This window comes from Chelonoidis abingdonii, chromosome 1 (genome assembly GCF_003597395.2).
Source record: "Chelonoidis abingdonii isolate Lonesome George chromosome 1, CheloAbing_2.0, whole genome shotgun sequence".
Classification (NCBI taxonomy): domain Eukaryota; kingdom Metazoa; phylum Chordata; order Testudines; family Testudinidae; genus Chelonoidis; species Chelonoidis abingdonii.
In genome coordinates, this window is record NC_133769.1 from 337443914 (window position 1) to 337466059 (window position 22146).

General features: G+C 44.6%; 1 protein-coding gene across 5 annotated transcripts in view; it reads left to right on the forward strand.

Annotated features, from left to right (window-relative positions):
- Positions 1-21627, forward strand: part of ALKBH8 (alkB homolog 8, tRNA methyltransferase) — a 92584-nt gene extending 70957 nt beyond the window's left edge. For all 5 annotated transcript variants that reach the window (XM_032790713.2, XM_032790711.2, XM_075061696.1 and 2 more), the window contains 2 exons: positions 19120-19269; positions 20897-21627. In XM_032790713.2, the coding sequence (XP_032646604.1) occupies positions 19120-19269; positions 20897-21463 (717 nt within the window). In that variant the 3' untranslated portion in view covers positions 21464-21627. The remainder of the gene's footprint in view (positions 1-19119; positions 19270-20896) is intronic.
- Positions 21628-22146: the final 519 nt, after the last annotated feature.

Sequence of the window (22146 nt, forward strand, 5' to 3'; positions counted from 1 at the left end):
TTTTTCCTTCTTTAATTAAAAGCTTTTCTGTTTAAGAACTGATGTTGTTTTTTTATTCTGGTGAGGAACTGCCAGAGGACTGGTCGTCTGGATTGCGGACCAGGGACTTGTGGTGAGAGAGAGGAGGGAAGTTGGGAAGAGAAGTTAATTTTCTCTCTGTTAGGATTACTTTTTCTTTCAGGGGAGAGTCCGGGTAGGTTTGCGGCGACAGAAGAGGGAGGGAAGTGTGAATTTTCTCTGCTGTTTTGTGAGTTAAGGAGTTTGAATCACAGTTGATCTTCCAGGGTAACCCAGGGAGGGGAAGCCTGGGAGAAGCAACGGTGGGGGAAAGGGTTTACTTTCCTTGTGGTAAGATCCAGAGGATCTGGGTCTTGGGGTTCCCCGGGCAAGGTTTTGGGGGGACCAGAGTGTACCAGGTACTGGAATTCCTAGTTGGTGGCAGCGCTACAGGTTCTAAGCTGGCAACTGAGCTTAGAGGAATTCATGCTGGTACCCCATCTTTTGGGCACTAAGTTTCAGAGTGGGGAATTATACCGTGACAAAGGCTAACGGCATATTGGGCTGTATTAGTAGGAGCACTGCCTGCAGATTGAGGGAAGTGATTATTCCCCTCTATTCGACAATGGTGAGGCCACATCTGGAGCATTTTCACTAGGAGGTTGGTGAAGCACTGGAATGGATTACCTAGGGAGGTGGTGGAATCTCCATCCTGAGAGGTTTTTAAGGCCCAGCTTGACAAAGCCCTGGCTGGGATGATTTAGTTGGGGTTGGTCCTGCTTGAGCAGGGGGTTGGACTAGATGACCTCCTGGGGTCTCTTCCAACCCTAATCTTCTATGATTCTATTATTCTAGTGACCTTACAGCAGCACAGGTATACCGATGCAGATGCACTGCTGTAAGATCTCTCATCTAGTTGCTCTTTGCCAACGGAAGAGAGCTCACGCATAGAAGACACTGCAGAGAAACAGGAACTGGGTTGTCATAGGAGTTTCTTTAACACTCAACTCCAGGGGGAATTTTTGTGTGTGTCTGTATTGTTTCAGACAAACTTGCTGATGGGTATTTTGAAATAAATTACCAAAATAATTTAAACTGATGTGATTATGTAGTGTTATTTTGAGAAATAAACTTTGCAGGCTTTTAAAATATTGTGTGCAGAATTTTTAATTTTTTGGCACATAATTTTTAATTTGTTGGTGCAGATTTCCCCTAGGAGTAAGATACAGAGAATCAAATCTTTCCTCCATTTTCCCGCCTTTACTGAGGGAGGTATTTGACCCAGCATTTTTCTCAGTAACTGTGGTCTGCCCTTACATGACAATACTTATTAGTTCCTTTTAAGAGGTCTCTCAGTATTCATAACACCTATTCAGAACTCTAAACGCAGATACTCTAGGACAGGAGGCAGTGACACATTTCTGAGAAATTGAGTTATTTTATTAAGGCACAAATATATCGATGCTGCTATGCAGCCTGAATTATTTTGACCTGCAGATGTTGGAAAGCAAAGAGAAGGAACTGAGACAAGTAGTTTCTGTATGTAGGCAGTGTGCTATAGAGGTTACAGCTGATTTTTAGAAAGGGTACTTTAAATAGCAGCTCTAACAGCAATTCAAAGTTAAGGTACATCTCATGGTGTTTTAATCTTTAGGCACTGTCTGAAAATGTCCCCACAGCTGTCTGTGCTATTGTGTTTGCTTGACTTTCTTTAGATGATTACACAGAGCCTTGTCTAGTCAGGTATTACTGTGTGACAATGAAACTAGCATGAGTTCGGGCACACTCAACGAAACCAGCTATGCTGTAATGGCTGTATTATTCTATTACAATAGAGAACAGCAATTGTGTGACAATCAGAAATGCAAGTGAAGAATTTTGAGGAGAGATGGAATCAGAGCCTCATTTAGTTAGGACAGACACTGACAGAAGATTGTGCACCTGATAAAATATGAGATCCCAGTGCTTTTTTGGCTCCCACAGGTATTTCATTGTTGTAATGTATGCTAAGGCACCACAGAAACTGATTTTCACCAAACAATTCCCTGGGGTTTTTAGCTGGTTTTTTGTTACATTTATGTCATTGTTTTTAAGTACGACTTTGATATCTATGTCCAAGGCTTTTGTTTTCTTATAATGTCATATTTCAGCCTAGGCCAGTAAAATGACCAAAGTTCAAAGCCCACTGAAGTCAGTGCAAAGACTCCTACTGAATTCAATGGACATTGGATCTGACTCCAGATTTCCAGCATGCCGAAGTAGGGGTGGTCATGTGTGAATGCACATGGGAAGGTACTGCACCCTCAAAGGGCTACAGCATACACTTGAAGGGGGATTGTAGCCTTGCATTTTCAGAGTTTTCATTTTTAATTGGGATGGCACATTGATGGAAAATGCAAACGAACAGTGACTGTGTGAAAGTGTATCAAGTAGACCTTGGCAAGAATATTCACGTTAGTCAGAAATGTGGTAATAAATAAGATGTAAAATGGTGGGTTTTAGTGTAGCAAATTTGCACTTTTATAGCACCCTTTGTCCAAGGATCTCAAAGTATTTTACAAACTTTAATTAATGATTTACTTAATTTAAGTATTAAGTTATTCTGATATAGCATTTTACCTTTTCTGCAGTGAGACATGGGTCTATTTCTCCCCACTCCGTGTCCCCTCCCAGTCTAGGATCAGCCAGGTTTTGGAGTATCACATAAAATATGCCAGTATTTTTATGGCCGACCTGGAACAATGCTTCCTCAGCTCCCGTCCACTCACGCCCCTTCTCTACCTACGCTACATTGATGACATCTTCATCATCTGGACCCATGGGAAGGAGACTCTGGAAAAATTCCACCACTTCCACCACCACGATTTTCAACAGCTTCTGCCCCAGCCATCAGCCTTGGTCTGGAAACCAAATCTATCACAGGAGGTTCCATTTCCTAGACACCACGGAGCAAATAAGTCTGATGGTACACGTTTTAACACCACCCCTATACCGAAGAAACCTACCGCGACCGCTATGCCTACCTTCATGCCTCCAGCTTCCATCCCGGCACACTCACACGATCCATTGTCTTACAGCCAAGTACTGGAGGTACAACCTCATACGGCTCTAACCCCTCAGAGACAGAGACCCACACCTACATAAATCTTCCACCAAGACAGTTCTCAGAACTACAATACCCGCCACGAGAAAATAAGGGAAACAGAGTCAACAGAGCCAGATTGTGTAGCCCAGAAGCCTCTTTACTGGCAACAGACAAACCCAAGAAAGAAACCAACCAGGACTCCACTGGCCATCACATACAGTCCCCTCAGCTAAAACCCCTCGCCAACGCATCATCAGGATCTACAACCCATCCTGGACAATGATCCCCACACTTTCGACAGGCCTGGGTGGCAGGCCAGTCTCGCCCACAGACAACCTGCCAACCTGAAACATATTCTCCACCAAGTAACTGCACACCGCAACCATAGTAACTCCAGCTCAGGAACCAATCCATGCAACAAACCTGATGCCCAACTCTGCCCACCATATCTACACCAAGTGACACCATCAACAGGACCTAACCAGATCAGCCACACCATCACCGGTTCATTTACCCTGCACGTCCACAATGTAATATACGCCATCGTATTGCCAGCAATGCCCTCTGCTATGTACTTCCGGCCAAACTGGACAGTCTTCTACGGAAAAGGGATAAATGGACACAAATCAGATATTAGGAATGGCAATATACAAAAACCCGAACGCTGTAGGAGAAACACTTCAACCTCCTGGCCACACTATACAGACCTTAAGGTGGCCATCCTGCCAGCAAAAATACTTCAGGACCAGACTTCAAAGAGAAACTGCTGAGCTTCAATTCATCTGCAAATTTGATACCATCAAGCTCAGGATTGAACAAAGACTATGAATGGCTTGCCAAGTACAAAACCAGTTTGTCCTCCCTTGGTTTTCACACCTCAACTTCTAGAACAGGGCCTCGTCCGCCCTGATTGAACCAACCTCGTTATCTCTAGCTTGCTTGCATGTATATATACCTACCCCTGGAAATTTCCACCACATGCATCTGACAAAGTGGGTATTCACCCACGAAAGCTCATGCTTCAAAACATCTGTTAGTCTATAAGGTGCCACAGGATTCTTTGCTGCTTTTACATAAAATGTACCTTTTTTCAGGAAGGGCATTAAAAGGTTTGGTGCATTATTAGTGCACGTTGGTGAAAGTATCAGGACTGCATTCGGTATGCTGTCTTCCCAGAGGAGATGGCATTTCAGTGGACCTGGTGGAATGGGAAAGCAGATAGGAAGAACTGACTTACAAAGTATCCCTGGAGCCAGTTCTCTATGTTGGGTAGTGGTCAGACTGCACTGACTAAAGACTGGGCAGGCAGTCTGTTCTGGGGAGCCTCCATTGCCTGCTCTCTCAATAAAGAGTAACTGAAGGAGTGAAAGATCTTGGGATGGGGTGGCTGGGGGATGAAGGGAGAGCTCCAAAAGAACAGGTGGGCAAGGAGCACAAAACAAGTGAACATACTGATGAATATTAGTTGATTCTGATGATATGCCAGTGAGAGATGAACCTCCCATTTTAGACACAGCATGTTATTTCCAAAGGCATCTTGGTTCTGTGCGGTAGAAAACAAAACCCTACGTGAAAGAAATGTTAAAGGTCTGACTCAGACCAGCTAAAGCAAGGGGATTTTTCTCTCTCGCTGTGGCTGTAGTCATCTTTCTTGCTCTGTGTGTGTGTGTGCATGCGTGCATGTGCGGACGCTTGCTAAAATGTAATTTGGTTCCTCGAGACTCTCATGCTATTAGTTATAGCTGAAATATTTCTCTGGGGAGACATATAATTTCATTTGATGGTTGGATTTCAGAATTAGATGTCGGTCTCTCTATCAGTGTCTGATGAGTTGAATCAGTCAGATTCCAAGAGACTTAAATGAACTAATTCCACCAGGTGGAGTTAGTTATAATGAGGTAAAGTACAAAGAATATACGTAATGATGAAATACTGTGATATACCGGGGCACAGTCCAGACTAATGAGCAGCTGTGTCACCCTGGCTCTGTAACCTGGAATGCCCTTTACAATGCCTTGCTGCTACAGCCTCCTACTTGGATTGTTCACAAACAGCCTCTGGCATGTGTGTCACTCCCAGCTATTTCTGTGGGTGCCGCAGCCAGCCAGCCTCGCTATGGCTCTTACCAGCCTGGGCTATGTGGCAGGGTGACCCCAACACTGCCCTCCCACCCCCAGACCCAGATCTTCCCCCAGAAATGTCTGTCCTGTACTGTCCAGCCCTCTCCTAGACAGTACAAATGTATTCAGTCTGGTATTCCTTTAAAGGAATAATATGCCATTTTATTTTTTTTAATAGCTATCCAGACACTTCAATTTAAACACACTGGCTTAGAGAAAGCAATAAAACAAGTTTGTTAACTACAAAGAGAGAGAGATTTGAAATGAGTACAAGTAATGAGGCATAAAAGTCAGAATGGTTATAAGGAAAAAATAAAGATAACACGTTTACTAGTATCTACTTAAGAAACTAACTTAGTTGCAAAGCAGACTTTCTCACCATATGCTCCAGCAGATTACTGCCCAAACTTTCAGGTCTAGATCCTTCCAGAGTCCAATGGCTGTCTCCTTTTGTCTTCTCAGGTGTGAAGAATGAGGTGGCAGGGAGAAAGAGAAAGGGGTGTTTTGGGGTGTCTTCCCCTTCTTTTTACAGTCCTGTCCCCCCTCTGAGAAGCATTTCCAGCTGGGAGCAAGGCTACAGGCAGTCTGGTGAAGAAAAGACACTCCATGCTGTTCCTTTGCTAAGATGTAGATTTTTGTCCCTGCTGCCCCCTCCCTTGCCAAAGAATGGCCACTTAGCAGGAAATGGTCCATTAGCCTTGTTGACACCTGGCTGAGGCGTCAACTTGCCCTCTGTCTCCGAGGAATTGGTTTAGCCACTTCCCAGACTTATCTGGGAAACATACTTCAGTCATGATTTCAGCTTATGTTCATAACTTTATATACAACACTGCTATGTGCATTTTGCCATATTATTGATCAGCAAATTATGAATTTTTAAATGATACCTCACAAGGCATTCCTTGTACAGACATTATTACAACAACATGTAGTGTGTGAACACAGGGGTGTATTCTGTCACAGCAACTTAATAGTGTTTTTATCTATCTCTACCTAATTTTGGCTGAGGACTTAGCCTCTCCCAGGTTGTGATGCCATTAATAATATCTTTATTTAGCATTTTTTGTCCCCATGTTCCATTCCACATGACTTTACTAACTATATGCTATTAGAATCCTTTTACTCACCACTGAAATGCAGCCATCTCTGGATGAAACCATGGCAGTTGGGCTGCTAGAAGCCCAGTAGTGACAATAGGTCTGCTTCATGCTCCTCCCCACCCCACCCCCAAAGAATCCGCCTGTGGGGCTGACGGAAATGCTTACAAATCACCACTCTGCCCATTTTTCTCCATCCTCACCTTCCTTCCCTATAACTTCCCTTTTGTTCTTCCATTTCTCTCTTCAGTCTAAAGGGTTATACGGACTGCTCCTAGGCAGCGCTGCTCTTCCACAGCCCACATGTAGCCGTTAAAGTGACTAAGAACTTGTTTACAATGGGGTTTCAGCTGCCCAGCTGCATCCCCCAGTTCAGACATGATTTTTGCCAGTGCAGCTTACTCTGGTGTAAAACAGAGTTGGATACGCTAGTGTAAACCATGTCTACATTAAGTGGCTTGTCCTGGTGAATCTACATCTGTGACTGAAATTGAAGTGTAGCTGAGGCCTTAGAAAATCAAGAAGACCCTGAAACTGCAACTAACAAGTGTCTAAAGATTGCAACTCTGGAAGGATTGTACAGAAATGCAATGCTTACATTAAGTGCTTTTTTGCAAGCAACCAGAGAGAAGTAGCAGCATCCATTGTGGAACTCCCTGTGAGCCAGTGTTCTATTCACAAAGAATAATGGAGAAAGATAAGAATGTGTGTGTCACAAAGGCAGCCATTAGGGGATTGCTATCTAAAATAAAACCAGTTAAACCTGAGATGCAAGCCCCCTTCAAGGAAATAATAAAAGGTTTAAAACTCCTGGCTGCTAGAATGATTAGACTTGAGGCATGCTCAACTGAACATTCATCTACAGTACCTGATGCAGATAAGAGACTTCAGGTGGTTCAAAGCAAGAAGCTTGTTTTGCTGAAATAAGATTGAAAGGATTCCCAAAACGGATAAGAAAAGGGGGAACTCTTAAAAATATACAACTTACCTAGGGATGTGATGGATTCTCCATCACTTCAAACATCTAAATCAAGATTTAATGAATTTCCAAAAGAGATGCCTTTGCTCAACCAGAAGTGCTGGGCTTGATGCAGGAATCACTGGGTGAAATTCTATGATCTGTGTTTTGCAGATCATTCTGGGTGATCATACTGGGCCTCCCTGGCCTTAAAATATATAACTATATATAGAAATGCTGCAGAGAACCCCTGGGGAAAGAGGAATAAGCTCCTATGCATTTAGACTGAGCATGCCATGTCCTGTTTACACAGTCGGCTGCAAGGTCATGCCATAGGGATATGGTTATCTTGCTGCATGAGAACCAGCATCACGTAAGGTATGTCTATCAGCCAGCAGCAAAGAGCTTCTGAGCCCAGGCTCCTGGGAAGTGACAGACTCAGGCTCATGGGGTTCATGCTATCGTGATAAAAATAGCTGTGTAGATAGCACTCCTAAGTTATGGCTCAGGCTCTAAAGTCCATCCCCTGCCCCAGGTTTCAGAGCCCGAGCTCCAGCTCAAGCTGCAGCATCTACAGTTATTTTCAGTGCAGTGATGATGATGTTCGTCCATCATTATTGATGAAGACCTCAACAACTCATTCGTTCGATGACAGGGCGCTGTGCGTCTGAAGATGACTGATCAGTCCGATTTGGGTGTGGAACGTCCTGTCACACATTGGGCAGACATGTGATGGCACTGTTGATGATGTGCGGGCAGCTCTGGACTTGCGCAGCTCACGCTTTCTTTCAGCCTCAGCAGTATGCCTGGCTTCAGAGGTATTACTGCCTGTGTGAATGAGGCTGCGCCATGCTGGACGGTTCAGTGAGAGGGTTTCCCATGTGGCGGTGTTGATCTCGAGGGAGTTCAAAGAGGTCTTCAGCGTGTCCTTGAATCACTTCTTTTGTCCTCCATGGGAGCGCTTTCCCGGGGTGAGTTCTCCGTAGAAGAGCTGTTTAGGAATGCGCTCGTCTGACATTCTCACGACATGTCCGGCCCATCATGTCTGGGCTCTCATCAGCAGTGTGTGAACTGACAGCAGACTGGCTCTGGTAAGGACTTCAGTATGAGGGACTTTGTCCTGCCATCTGATTTTTAGAAGCTTTCACAGACAGGAAATGTGGAAGTGATTGAGCCTTCGTGTATGACTCTGATAGACAGTCCACGTCTCGCAGGCGTACAGCAGAGTTGGAAGCACCACTGCTCGGTAGACCTTCAGCTTTGTTGGTAGGCTGATCCCTCGACGTTCCCAGACTTTGGAGTGCAATCGGCCAAATGCAGAGCTGGCTTTAGCAATTCTGCAGTTTACTTCATCATCGATTTGACACTGCTCGGGAAAGGGTACTGCCCAGGTACGTGAAGTCGTTCACTGCCTGAAGTCTCTGTCCATTTACATTGATGGACGGTTCTGAGTACAGAGCGCGGGGAGCTGGCTGGTGCATGACCTCAGTCATCTTGATGTTAATGGTGAGACCGAAGTTGTTGCATGCAGATGAAAACTTGTCCATGCTGGCTTGCATTTCTGGCTCTGTACTAGCATTCAGAGCACAATCATCGGCAAAGAGAAAGTCTCGAAGTAGTTTCCTTCACCTTGGTGATGGCATGCAGTCGCCTCAGATTGAATAGTTTCCCGTCAGTTCTGTACTTCAGGCCTACTCCTTCAGTGCAGTGTGAAAGGCATCAGTCAGAGTGGCAGAGAATATCATGCTGAACAAAGTGGGTGCTAAAACACACACCCTTGCTTGACACCGTTGTGACTGGGAAGGCCTCAGATGTTTCACCGTCATCCAGGACACGAGCCATCATACCGTGATGAAATTGACGTACCATTCGTATGAATCTGTCTGGACAGCCGAATTTTCAACATGATCCTCCACAGGCCCTGGCGACTGACAGAGTCAAACACTTTCGTGAGGTCCACAAAAGTTGTGTAGAGTTCACGATTCTGTTCTTGACATTTCTCCTGTAGCTGACGCGCAGCGAAGATCATGTCAATAGTCCCACATCCCTTGCGGAAGCCGCACTGTGATTCTGGCAGTAAGCCCTGCTCCAGGTGAGTGATCAATCAGTTCAACAGAACTCGTGCAAGAACTTTCCCCGCTGTAGAGAGCAGCGAGATTCCACGGTGATTGTCGCATACCTGGCGATTGCCCTTCCTCTTATAGAGGTGCACGATGGACGCGTCTCTAAATTCCTGTGGAATGGATCCCTGCTTCCAGAAGGACTGAAACAGTCTCAGTGAGTTTCCGTAGCAGCACAGGGTCCACCGACTTTGTACACCTCTGCTGGTATGGCATCTGACCTGGGGCTTTGCCACTTGACAGCTGTTGATGGCTTTCTTCACTTTCGTCCTCTTCTGCGTGAAGCATCCTGGAGTCATTGACTGCAACCTGGGCATCTTGTCAATGGCCTCATCATTGATGACTGAGGCAGTTGAGAACTGCTTCAAAATGTTCAGCCCATCTCTGGAGAATCTGCGTCTTCTCTGTAAGGAGCACAGCTGCCATCAGAGTTCAGGAGGGGAAAGCTCCCAGAAGACTGTGGACCATTAGAGTGTGTCAGGCTTCATAGAACTGCTTATAGTCATTCCTGTCCGCATAACACCCTGTATTTCATCTGCTTTGGGCGCTCAGCCACAAATTCCGCATTGTTCTGCCAGTTGGTTCTGTTACAGTTCTGCGCAGCGTTGATAAAGGCGGTCTTCTTTGCCGCTGAGGATGGGTCGTTCTGATATGCACGATGCAGGCTTGTGCTTCTTCAGCAGTAAGTGGCCTGGATTTCTGCACATCATTTTTCGTCAAACCAGTCTGGCACTGCGTGTGGAGGGCCCCAATACCTTCGAGCATGAGCTGTATGGACAGTGTTGCGAATCGCTCCCAGTCTTTCTCAGCGTCATCCTCAATACGAAGTCATCAAATAAATTCATTCTAGGTCTTCTAACTAGATTTCAGTGATGCGGCATGTTCTTCAGCTTTGACACATTGATCCTTTTGAGAGCCTACATTCCTTGTGGTCGCAATCTTCCGTGTCATGAGTTAGAGAGCTTCATTTTGATACTAATGAGCCTGTGATCCATCCAACATCAGCGCCGCACATAGCTTTTGTATCCCTGACATCATAGTCTGATCCCTTCTCCTGATGATCGACATAGTTCGATCAGACTGCCAGTGTCACGGAGTCCCCTTTGGCGATGCTCTTGAAGATTCCCCACAAAGCCAGTCAGGACTTTGGGAGCCTCCTCTCCCTTGGAGCAGACTGTTGCAGGGCAAGAAGCTCACATGTCTTCACCTCCTGGTCTCTCCTTGGAGCATTCAGCATCCTCTGCCCCTCCGTGCGCTTCCCACAGCGAGCCCACCCACGGGGTCCTGGGGAAGCCAGAGGGTCCTGCACCCCACTTTGCAGTCAGACATGACTCTCAGCCAGCCAGTAAAACAGAGGTTTATTTCGATGACAGGAACAGGGTCTAAAACAGAGCTTGTAGATACTTCGAACCGGACCCCTCGGCCGGGTCCATTCTGGGGGGCAGTGAGCCAGACCCCCACGTCTGCCCTTCAGCCAGTCCCAGGCAGCTCCAGACAACCCCCCTCCAGCCCTCTTCTTCTCTGCTCAGCTTCCTTTCCCCCGGGCCAGGAGGCACCTGATCTCTTTGTCTCCAACACCTTCAGTTGGCACCTTTGCAGGGGAGGGGCCCAGGCCATCAGTTGCTAGAGCAGAGGGTCAGGCATTTAGGTGCACTGGCCCTTTGCTCTGCCAGATACTTAAGAACTGCCATGGGAGGACACTGAGCACCAACACAGTATTCAGCTCTAAAACATTGACTGAGACACATTCCCAGTTCGTCAGATCCAGTTGCTTGGAACAGAGACTGTGCATCCACAAATTCCTGTTACGGGTAGGGAGGTGGAAGACTCTGATTGCGTTGATCAGAAGGTCTGTGCTGCACTCAAGTGCTTCAGCAGTAAACAGGCCATTGCTGTTACACTTTCCCACTTCATTTTCCCCGATGACTCGTACTTCCCAGGCTGCGGCAATTGCATCCTGACTCTTGCTGTTTAAAATCGCCAAGCAGGATCATGCTTGTCTGTGCGGTGCACTGTTTTGGCTAGTGGCAGCGCTATCAGATCCAAGCTGGTAATTAAGCTTGGAGGTTTCATGCAGGCACCCACATTTTGGACTCTAAGGTTCAGAATTAGGAATTATGCTTATGACAAAGCTGCATTGTCATGAGTCAGTCATTCACACCCTTGGGGGGACTGGCAAGTTTCCGAACAAGATGATTCTTGATGGCGAAGCCAACTCCAGATTCGCAACGCTCATCACTGTTGCGGCCACTCCAGAAGAATGTATAGCCTCTGCCTGACTCGGACAGCTGTCCTTCGTTAGCAGGGTGAGTTTTGCTAAGGGCTGCAATGTCAGTGTTGTAGCATGCAAGCTCTCTGGCGACAAGTGCTTTTCTTCTCTCCAGTCTGTCTGCCGTGATGTTGTCCAGTAGCATGTGCACATTCCATGTCCCAATGATGATCGGTGTCACTCTGTTTTGTTTTTGTTGACAGCTTTAATGGGACAGCCCATGCTGTTTTGTTGACAGCCCATGCTGGCCAGGGTGTAAGGTGAAGCAGACAATGTTTAGGGCACCTTTTCTAGCCCCCTCCTCATTCTATGGCGGTGAGCAGTGCAATCCTGAATACGGCTGCTCAGTCGCTCAAGAAGACGCCGAGCTCCACTGCTGCTTCTGTCAGTGAGGAACGACCATTATACCTGAGCCACCTGTGTGCAGGTCCGCGGCTACAGCTCCCATTGTATCCACACCTGCTGCTTCGTCGCTTGCCCATCCCCACAGGACTTGATATGATGTGATATGACATGATGTCGAGACTTGCGCGTGAATTGGATTAAAGTGAGGGAGAGTTGCGCGACGTCAACCTCACTCTCTTTTCCCAGGTCCTATCTGTATCCAGTAGCAGGACAAGAGTCGAGACGCCTGGAGATAGGGCAGGGCGCAGTGGATGACCAGGACGCCTACGTGTCTTGTCGTGCTCTTGAGCGTTCCACAACGCTTGCTGTCATCGTCTTCCTGACTGTTGAACCAGGTTTCCTCAGTCAGCTGGATCCAGCCTTCGCATGCAATCGGTAGACAGGCCCTAACTCACCGAGGGTCTCAGACTCATTGGCTACCCATTCAGTGCAGTAGCGTGGCACCCAAGAGTCTGAGTCTCTTGACCTGGGCTTGGAGGCTCACTGCCACAGGTTGTGTAGAGTAACCTTAGTGAGAATCATTAGAGAAGGACATGCCCCACTCTGGGGTAAGAAAAGGATGGTCAGTGGAATTATCAAAACACCTGTATCAGGCCAATGTAAAAATAGTACTGGGGCTTCCCCATAAACTTTGGTTTTCTTACAGAGATTGCGTTTAAATTCTGAGAGCTCTGACCGAGGGTGAAAAATCCTGGAAAGAGATGGGGTTTCATCGCATAACGCGCAACAAGAGGAAAGAAATGAGACTAGCAGAAGTGGTAGCAGGTCAAGCCCCAGAGGTCTTCCAAAGAGAGCATATAGTGAGAACCAGAGGAGTAGAAGGATAAACAGGAGATGATGATTCTGGCTGAGGAACTAACCGACGACCTCAGGGATTTTCGGGAGTATTATTAGTTATCTAGGCTGTGATGGCTCACAAAATGGGCTAGGTGCTGCATAGACATGCAAGAGGAAGACCATTCAGAAGCTTAGCATTGTACAGCTGTCTGATGTCTTCACCCATTTTTGTCAGGTTCCTACCACATATTTGGACACACAATAATAATTTTATAGCTTACAGTGTGAGAACTATACACATATTGTATCACTTCAAAATGAATACACATTGGCTTAGGTCTTTTAAAAACAATGAGCCAGATCCCCAGCTAGTGTAAACTGGGTGAGTTCAGTGGAGTGGCCCATTATTTTTATGAGTATTTTTTTTTCACAGTGGGGAGGCACTTTTGTCCTGTGAGGTGTTGTCTGGCATTTACAGCCAGAGACAGGGAGTCAGAACTCTGGGCTCCTGTGTCCAGCTCTGTCACTGACTTGTTGAGGTGAGCTAGGGAAAAATATCACTTCACCATCAGAGTGATATGGTGAAGTTTCATGTTCACAAAGCATTTTGGGGACAGAGAAGTGCCCTATATTATCATCTAGCAGACCCTCTCCCTTATGCTTCTCTCTGATTAAAAATAAAATAAATAATTAAGAAAATGCCCTATGTATAACGGGGAGCATTTTGGGTTTTTTGGGTCAAGATAAGTTTCTAAATATTGTTTTGTTCAGCAAGGGATGCGGTCCTCACTGTTATTTTCTGTAATAGTGAGGAAAGGAAGGAATGATGGAATATTGTAATTATAATTCTTTGATAACTATATACAAAAAAAGTCATCCCATGCTTATCCTGGTAAGGATCTTAAACTTGCTTAACTCCCATAACAGACAGATTTATGGTAATTATCTGTGTTCGGTCCTTATGCATATCCACATAGGTTCTATCATAATTACATGGACTACAATGTTATATTAAGCCTAGTGAACTTTTTTGTAGATCCGCTATGCATTGTAATCAACATGTTACAATCTTTTTGTTTTGGGCAGTGGATTCACTTTAATAAGTATGACATAAGTAAGCCTGACTTCACAATTATTTCATATAATTTAGATGCAAATTAGGACTTCACATTCTGGCTGTCATGTGGTTTGTTCTTCTCAGTTAGTTTCGGGTCACTGGATTTCATTAATGTACAGTGTGGTCTCTTTCAAGGTCATTTCTGTGGTTTTTATTTAATTCACACTACCATGCCCATTTCTGCTGTACAAGTGTAGGGCCAAATTGTCCTTAGATGTGAGTGGGTGTATTGTGGAATAAGATCCTACCCCAGTCAGAAGGGAATTAAAGAGCTCCTCAGAGCACAGTCTGTCCTAGCTGAGTATACCTCTGAGGCCTGTCAAACATGGAGGGGGCAGTTCCTTAAAAGGAAGGATCAAAGTCATAGGCTTCGACTCCAGGGCTGGAGCACACATGGAAAAAAAAATCTGCTATTTGGTGGGCCCCAGTAATCAGTTGTTTGGCGGTGGGTGGGAGGTGCTGAGGGAAGGGGCAGAGCGGGGGCAGGAAGAGGCAGAACGAGGGTCGAGTGTGCTCAGAGGAGGGGGCAGAGTGGGAAGGGGTGAGTTGGGGTGATGTCTATGGGGACGGGGTGGAGCAGGGGTGGGAAGAGGCAGGGCAAGGGTGGGGCCTTGGGGGAAGGGATGGAGCAGGGGCGAGGCCTCAGGCAGAGCAGGGGTGGAACACCCACCTGGACAGACGAAAGTCAGAACCTGCAATTAAGCCCAACGCAGGGTGGCACTCAAAGGAAAGCTGGAACCACTCAGTGTAGGTAACTGGGAATGGTCAGGTTCTGCCAGCCCCTGTAGGAGAAACTGCAGGGGATTCTGTGACAGACTGGTAATGAGCTGTTGAGCCTATCGCATAAGTTCGAATTCAGCTCAGGGCGAGAGTGATTAGAAGATACTACCACTGGTTTTCAATCTGAAACAAGTTGGGATCTCTGCCTACTTCTTCATGGACAAGTGTCCTCCTCCTATCAATCACCAGCCAAATTAGGCATCTTTTGGCTCAGGTTTTGGTAAACTCAGTGGAGAGGCCAAAGATTAAATAGAAATTGAACAACATTAAATTGATCCCTTCAGGGCTGTACTGAGGCACTTGGGCAGGGCAGTGTGTGCAAATTTGCAGTGTCACTGTCCATGCTGTACCTGGCTTTTATTGTGTAAAAGGATTCCATTTTCCTGAGCTGTCAATTCAGCACTTTTCGCAACAGCTACATTTACTTTGGCCCAAATCTTGCAGTTTCTTCACTTGGGCAAAACTTTTACTGAGGTCAATAGGAATTTTGCTTGAGTCAGATCACAAAATTTGGCTGGATATTTGCAAACAAGTCTTAATTGTACACTCAAAAACTAAGCTAGATTGAACCCAGAAAATATGATGTTATTATGGATAACTCAGCTCTTTCTTACACTCTCTCTCCATTTAGTAATTTTTACAAATTAATGCAGTGGAGATTTTTTAAATTTAAACTATGCTGTCACCTTTAGTAAATTGATTCGTCGGAACATGTTTGCTGTTCTTCTCCCATTCAGGCTGACTTGGAATTCTTTTGGTTTCAAATAAAACAAATACTGCCAGCAAATATTATTTAGGAATTTTGTTTTCCTTTATCTGCCTATCGATGATTATTTAAAACAAAAATAAATTTAATATTTCCAGCCAACATGCATTTGGAATATATTTTGGTAGCTTGATTATTAAATTCAATACAGGTGGCAGACCTGGAAATCAAAGAGATGCATGCATCACTGCAGGTATGTTTTACAGAAGTTCCTTCCTCATCGCTGATTTATTCTTTTGATGTAAGGCATGTAAAAGGATGTTTGTAGATGCTGTTTCTCTTCACTCTTGTCTTGAATGCAGAGGAAGGTACAAACTAAGGAAATACCATATATGAAATCTGCCCTAAGACTGACCCTGTGGCCCATCTCCTTTGGTATATACTGTGCATTCAATTCCAACAGTTGTATTTGTGATGATATTTTGGGGCTGGAAAGTCTATACCGACACATTTCACATTCCTGTACTCAAATAGAAACTAGGAAATGTTGATGCGCAGTGAATCTTCATAGCAATTACTATAGCGACATGAGTAGCAGCACCACCAGAGTTAGAGCTCAATTGCTTTATTCCATTGGAAAATCCAACTCTGGGGAGTTCAGTATTTTAGCAATTTCAAATTTTATCGGACAAAAATTTGGTATCTAGGGGCCAAATCCTGGCTCCAGTGAAGTCAATGAATGAGAGTTTTACCATTGATACAGGAGTTTAGCTGTTGGATATTACCCACGTTTTTAAATACCTAAGGGGTTACCAGTCAGACACGTTGCAGAGTTCACATGGTGCAGAGTGGTTGGATAATAAGTAGCCAATGAACTGTTCCTGTGATGAAGGACTGTGTGAAGCTACAGGTACTCCTCCCTGTGTAAAGGCAACCGCTGGAAGGAAGAGGAGGAATATCAGGAGCAGGGCAGAACTCCATTCCCCTGTTCCTATCTACCTTAAGGACCAAATGTCAATAATGTAAGTTGGAGCAGTGTGACACAGAGGCCCATTGCGGCCAACTGGCAAAGAGTTCCCTGTTCTTTTCAAGCAACTCATGCCTCAGATATGACAAACTCACGACACCTAATACACCACTGTCATGGTATTTATCCATACAGGATAGCATGTGAGATCTCTACTGAAAGCTTGTAACTTATTAATACTCATAATCATTATAAGATGTGTGTACGGGTAATATGTAAGGAATAATATAACTATATTGAAATGATGCCTTATAGATTTGGCGTAAAAGTTAGTCACCAGGGAATCAGATGACTCGGTGATGACCCATTTAAGCAGGAGGGAGTTATCATCTCTCCCTGGTTAGTCCGGGATTGTCTAGCTTTGTCCCATTTCTGAACAGTCAATGGAAAACCACAAAAGACAACTGCCAACAACTGAAACCACTTGGAGGTAAAAAGGGAACATTATACCAGACAATTGTCAAAGTTAGACTCAGGACTCCTAGTTTGTCAGACCACTCTGTTTTATTAGCACAGCGCTCTGCTAATAACACCCAGATAATGTGAGCCCCATGCAAGACACAAACTATCTTATTTATACAAATAAAAGGGCAGGAACTAAACAAAGAGACAAAGAGAGCAAAACTGTGAAATTTACCTGGGACACAGCATGCATATCCTACTTCCTTACTAACTCTTATCGATCTAAGGCTAGAACTTCACCAATGGCCCTGTCATAAACAGATAGCTAAGGGTTAATGTTTCTTTTACCTGTAAAGGGTTAACAAAGGGAACCAAACACCTGACCAGAGGACCAATCAGGAAAGCGGATTTTTCAAAGTGAGGGAGGGAACTTCTGGGTGTGTTTTGTCTTTGTTCTGCCTGTTTGTTTTCTCTCGGCTATGAGGGAAGAGCTTTTTTTTTTTCTATCTCCAAGCTTCTTTCTACCCTTCTGTTCCCAAGTCGTGAGTACAAAAGGAAAAGCAATAGGTTTATATTGTATTTTGTATTTACATGTGTGGAGTTGCTGGAATGTTTAAATTGGATATCTTTTTGAATAAGGCTGATTATTCATATTTTCTTTTAAGCAATAGCCCTGTGTTATGTCATCTTGATGCGGTGACCATGTCATGTGTTTTTTCTTTCTTTTTTATATAAAGCTTTCTTTTTAAAACTTGTTGGATTTTCTTTTCCTAGTTAAGGCAAGGGGATAGGAATCTCTGTGCCAGGAGTACTGTCTCTCTCAGGGAAAGACTGGGAGGGGGGAGAAGAAGGAGGGGGGAAGGTAAATCGTCCTCTCTGTTTTGTGTTTCAAGGGATTGAAGCAGGGAAATCTCCTAGTATCCCCAGGGCGGGAAAATCTGGGAGGAAGTAAAGAGCAGGAAGGGAAGTGGGTTATTTCCCTTTGTTGGAGGCTCAGGGCATCTGAGTCTTGGGGGTCCCCCAGGGAAAGGTTTGGGGAGACCAGAGAGTTTATCAGGTACTCAGAATCCTGATTGGTGGCAGCGAGATAAGATCCAAGCTGGTAATTAAGCTTGGAGGTTCATGCTAAGCACCCAGATTTTGGACGCTAAGGTCCAGATTTGGGACAGAGGCTTATTACACCCTTAAATAGAGCAATTGTTTTACCTTAATGTCTGCATTCCTGACACCTGGATTGCAGCCATTCAGCTCTTTTGCTTAAAGGTACACACAGCATTTCTTTAATCCATTCTTATTTTTACAATATAATTCATTCTACTTTCACACCAGAAATCACCCTGGCTGTGAGTAAAGACAACAGACTGATTCAGTATCTCACAGGGTGGAGAAAGACACTTTGCATCCATTCATTGAGGAACTATCTTGGGTGGGGGGTCATGAAAGCTTGGATCCTGGTTCCTAGGAAGCCAGCCAGCTCTGCAACAGACTGAACTTTTGGGTTGGGGAAAACCTATTTATTAAATAGGAAAGGTCATTAATAAGCACAGGCCGTAATTTGCGTTGTATGATTTTGTCTTCTGTTGTCACCATTTGTTTCCATCTCTCTTGTCTAGTGGAATCTCTATTCTTTCTTAATTAAAGCTTTTTTTGTTTTATTATAAGTGCTCACAAGTACTGTGCATGATACAGGAGTGGTGATATAAGGGTGCACTGTTCCTTTTAGAGCAGGGGATGTGGGATTTCTGTGAGTAGCCAGTGTCAGGATGGATATCACAGGGGAGTATTTCAAGGGGACTGGGGCACATCGTTTGTTAATCGGCAAGGTAAAGACGGGATTGGCATTGCCCAGAGGAGAGTGTTTGAGTGCCAGGCAGGCTAGTGGTGTTATGGAGCAAATCCCCAGTTAGCACAGGCAAGGCTCCCTCATGCTGGAGGCAGGAAGTAACAAGGTGGTTCATAACCTGGGTACCTTGAGAACTATCCCAAGCAGTCCCAAGGCTATTCTGATTCGTGCTTTTCAGAATCAAGGATCCATAATCAACAGCTTTAGAGTCCAGTGCCCCACAAGCCAATTTTAAATGAGCAGCAACAGAAAAATAGTGTGGACTTTTTTTTTCTCCTTTTAACTAAAACTTATTTTTTTACTAAAATGTATCCAGTGTAGTGTCTGAACAGAAGAGACTGATGGAGCCATTCTTGTAACTTGTAACTTTTCTTCCTGTGAAAACCAGCAGTTTAACAATACCCTTTCTGTTACAGATTGGCTGTGATCGTAGCCAAAACTTGGTGGACATCTGTGGAGAAAAGAAATTCCAGGCTTTTGTCTGTGACGCGTTGTCTGTGCCAGTTCGAAATAGTTCTTGTGACGCCTGCATCTCCATCGCTGTAATCCACCATTTTTCAACAGCAGTAAGTCCACTCTCACATCTGTAGATCTCACAAGAGGTCACCAGCTTGTCCCATTAGAAAGTGAATGGCAAAAGAAGATCTCAGAAGAGGAGAGAAAGTGGGAGCAAAAGGAAATGGGAGGGAAAGAAAAGAGGAGAGGGTATGGACAGGGAGGATGAAGGCCTGAGGGCATGGCTATAGCCACGTCATCCCTTCTGATTCCTTTCTCTTCTTGTCTCCTGCAACTCCTTCCTCCTCAAAAACTTTCAACACTTTCCTTGCTCCGTGGCATTAAAAGGATCAAAAGGTGAAGAGATGTTACATGTGGGGTGGGTGATAAGATCAGCTTGTGCTGCACCTTGATGATGTTGTTATTGTGTAGATTTAATATTTGTTTAGATTACTTAGACTGTAAGCTCTATGGGGGAAGGTATCATCTCTTTGCAATGAGTCTATACAGTGGCTAGCACAATGGGGCTGATGCCTCTAGACACTACTATAATACAAATATAAATAATAGTAATAATTTGTATTGCAGTAGCTCCTAGAATCATCCATCAAAGATTAGGGCCCCAAAGTGCTAGGTTCTGTATGCACAGTACACGTCAAGTAGAGTCCCTGCCTCTAAGAGTTTACAGTCTAAGCAGATGATGAGAAACAGGTGAAGAAGACAGACAGAATGGAAGAAGGACATAGTAGACAGAGAAATGACTGAGTTTAGTATGATGATCAGCAGGCAGAGCACACCAGCTAACCTCATTCATTTCTGCTCCTCCTGACAAATTGTCTTCATGTGCTTCCCTCTCCTTATCAGCTACTTTTGCTTCTCCAGTTACTTCCTATTGCTTGCTGGGTGCTGTCCTAGGTGATAAGATTCCAATATATCTGTATTACAACTCAAAGACTTCCTTAGATCTCAGAATCTGCAGTGGTATTGCTGTCCCGGTCATTTCCCCACTCTGTGCAGACCCCCAGGGTATTGTTCCACTTTCTTTTAAGAATTTGGTTTGATTGTGTAGACATCTATGTTTCATTTTGTTCTTGTTACAATTAATGACATTTGAGAGGAGAACCCTGCATTAGGACGCAGGAGACATTGCTTAAATTCCTGGCTCAGTCTGAGACTTTGTGCCTCAATTCTCCATCTATAAAGTGGGGATCACAACACTTCGTCTATCTTGTCTATTTAGATGGTAAGATTTTTGTGGCAGGGACTGTGTGTTTGTACAGCACCTAGCACAGTGGGGCCTGTATCTTAACTGGCACCTCTCAGTGCTACTTGTAATAAAAATGAATAAAATCAATACAGTTGATGTTACCACATACTGTAGACAAAAAGTATTTCCCATGCAGCTTTGGCCTAGCCCGTGTGTGTAGTGGTTGACTATATTATGAATGAATTACTCCCCTGCCCCCTTACTCATCATCACCCACTAGTGGGGAGTATGCTCACTTTTGTCAGGCTATGAACACATAACCAAAGAGTAGGATGGAAAAAAAAATCTCCAGCCTGTTTTGTACTTGGGGGTAGAGCAGGGAGGAATCATTTCTGTTCATTGCAGCAGTGGTGTTGCTGTCAGTTCCATTTCATTGTGTTCCTGCTTATGTACTAACTTCATATGTGCTCATTGAGTCTTTTCATTACTAGGAGAGAAGACTGGCTGCTGTCCATGAATTAGCCCGGCTCCTAAAGCCTGGCGGAAAGGCACTCATTTACGTCTGGGCAATGGAACAGGAATACAACAAACAGAAGTCAAAGTACCTTAAGGAAAAGAGAGCTAGTAAAGGGAAAGAGGAGGAAATCAATACTGATATAGCCTGGGGATTGTTCTGTGATCAAATGCATGACGATAGCCAAGACTCAGCATGTTCTGACCGAGTCCTTAATGACTCTAAGGACAAAGGCGGCAATGCAAAGCAGGGAATTAACTCCAAGCTGCCTGTTCATACTAACAGAACATCCTTTCGTTCTCAAGATGTGCTGGTTCCCTGGCACCTGAAAGGGGGCACTAACAAGAAAGGGGAATGTGTCAAAGCCCTTCAGCTTCCAGCTAGTTCTAAGGAATTGCAAGAATTCAGTCCTGTTTTCCACCGTTATTATCATGTGTTCTGTGAAGGAGAACTGGAAGCAGCCTGCAAAAGCCTGGATTGCGTAAGAATTCAAAAAAGTTACTATGATCAGGGAAACTGGTGTGTGGTTCTTGAAAAACAGTAACCCGCTGCACTTCCTCCTGTGAATCTGAAAGAGATGCTATTTTCAGCCTAAATCTTTGCCTGTGGTAGTACTGTGCAGAGGCATTTTAAAACCCATCCTGCAGTTGTTACTGCCTTTAAAATTGTACAATAAACACAGTTATTTTAAGAGATTAGCCAAGTTTAGATGCTAGTAGTTGTCTCCTTGTGTTACTAAAATTATGGTAAAATTTGATATTAACAGAGAATTTTATTTTATTTTTCACAGTAGTAAAGAGAAAGAGAGAAGGGGTGAAATTTTGACCATGTGAAGGTCAGTGGCAAAACTCACATTGACTTTGGGGGGCCAGGATTTCATCCAGGGTGTGTAGTTTTAAAGAGACAGGGCCTGATTCTCCACTGTGTTACGCTAGTTTTATGCCAGTGTAACTGAACTGACCTTGGTAAGGATAGAACACTGCACTGCACCGGGGTGGTATTGGAGCAGAGAACCAAGACCATTATCAGGAAGTTAACTTGGGTGTAACGTTATTGGTTGGTGAAGTAGAAAGAATGTGCAGTTAGGCACTTTGGCAGAAGATGTTGATGGGACACCGCACGGCTAATTTCTCATTTTCTTAGGCTTTGTTTTTAGTAATGTTTCTTTTTAAATTCTCCACTATTAACTGTTCCTTGATGCAGCTTTAGTGTGGGAGCCCAGATATA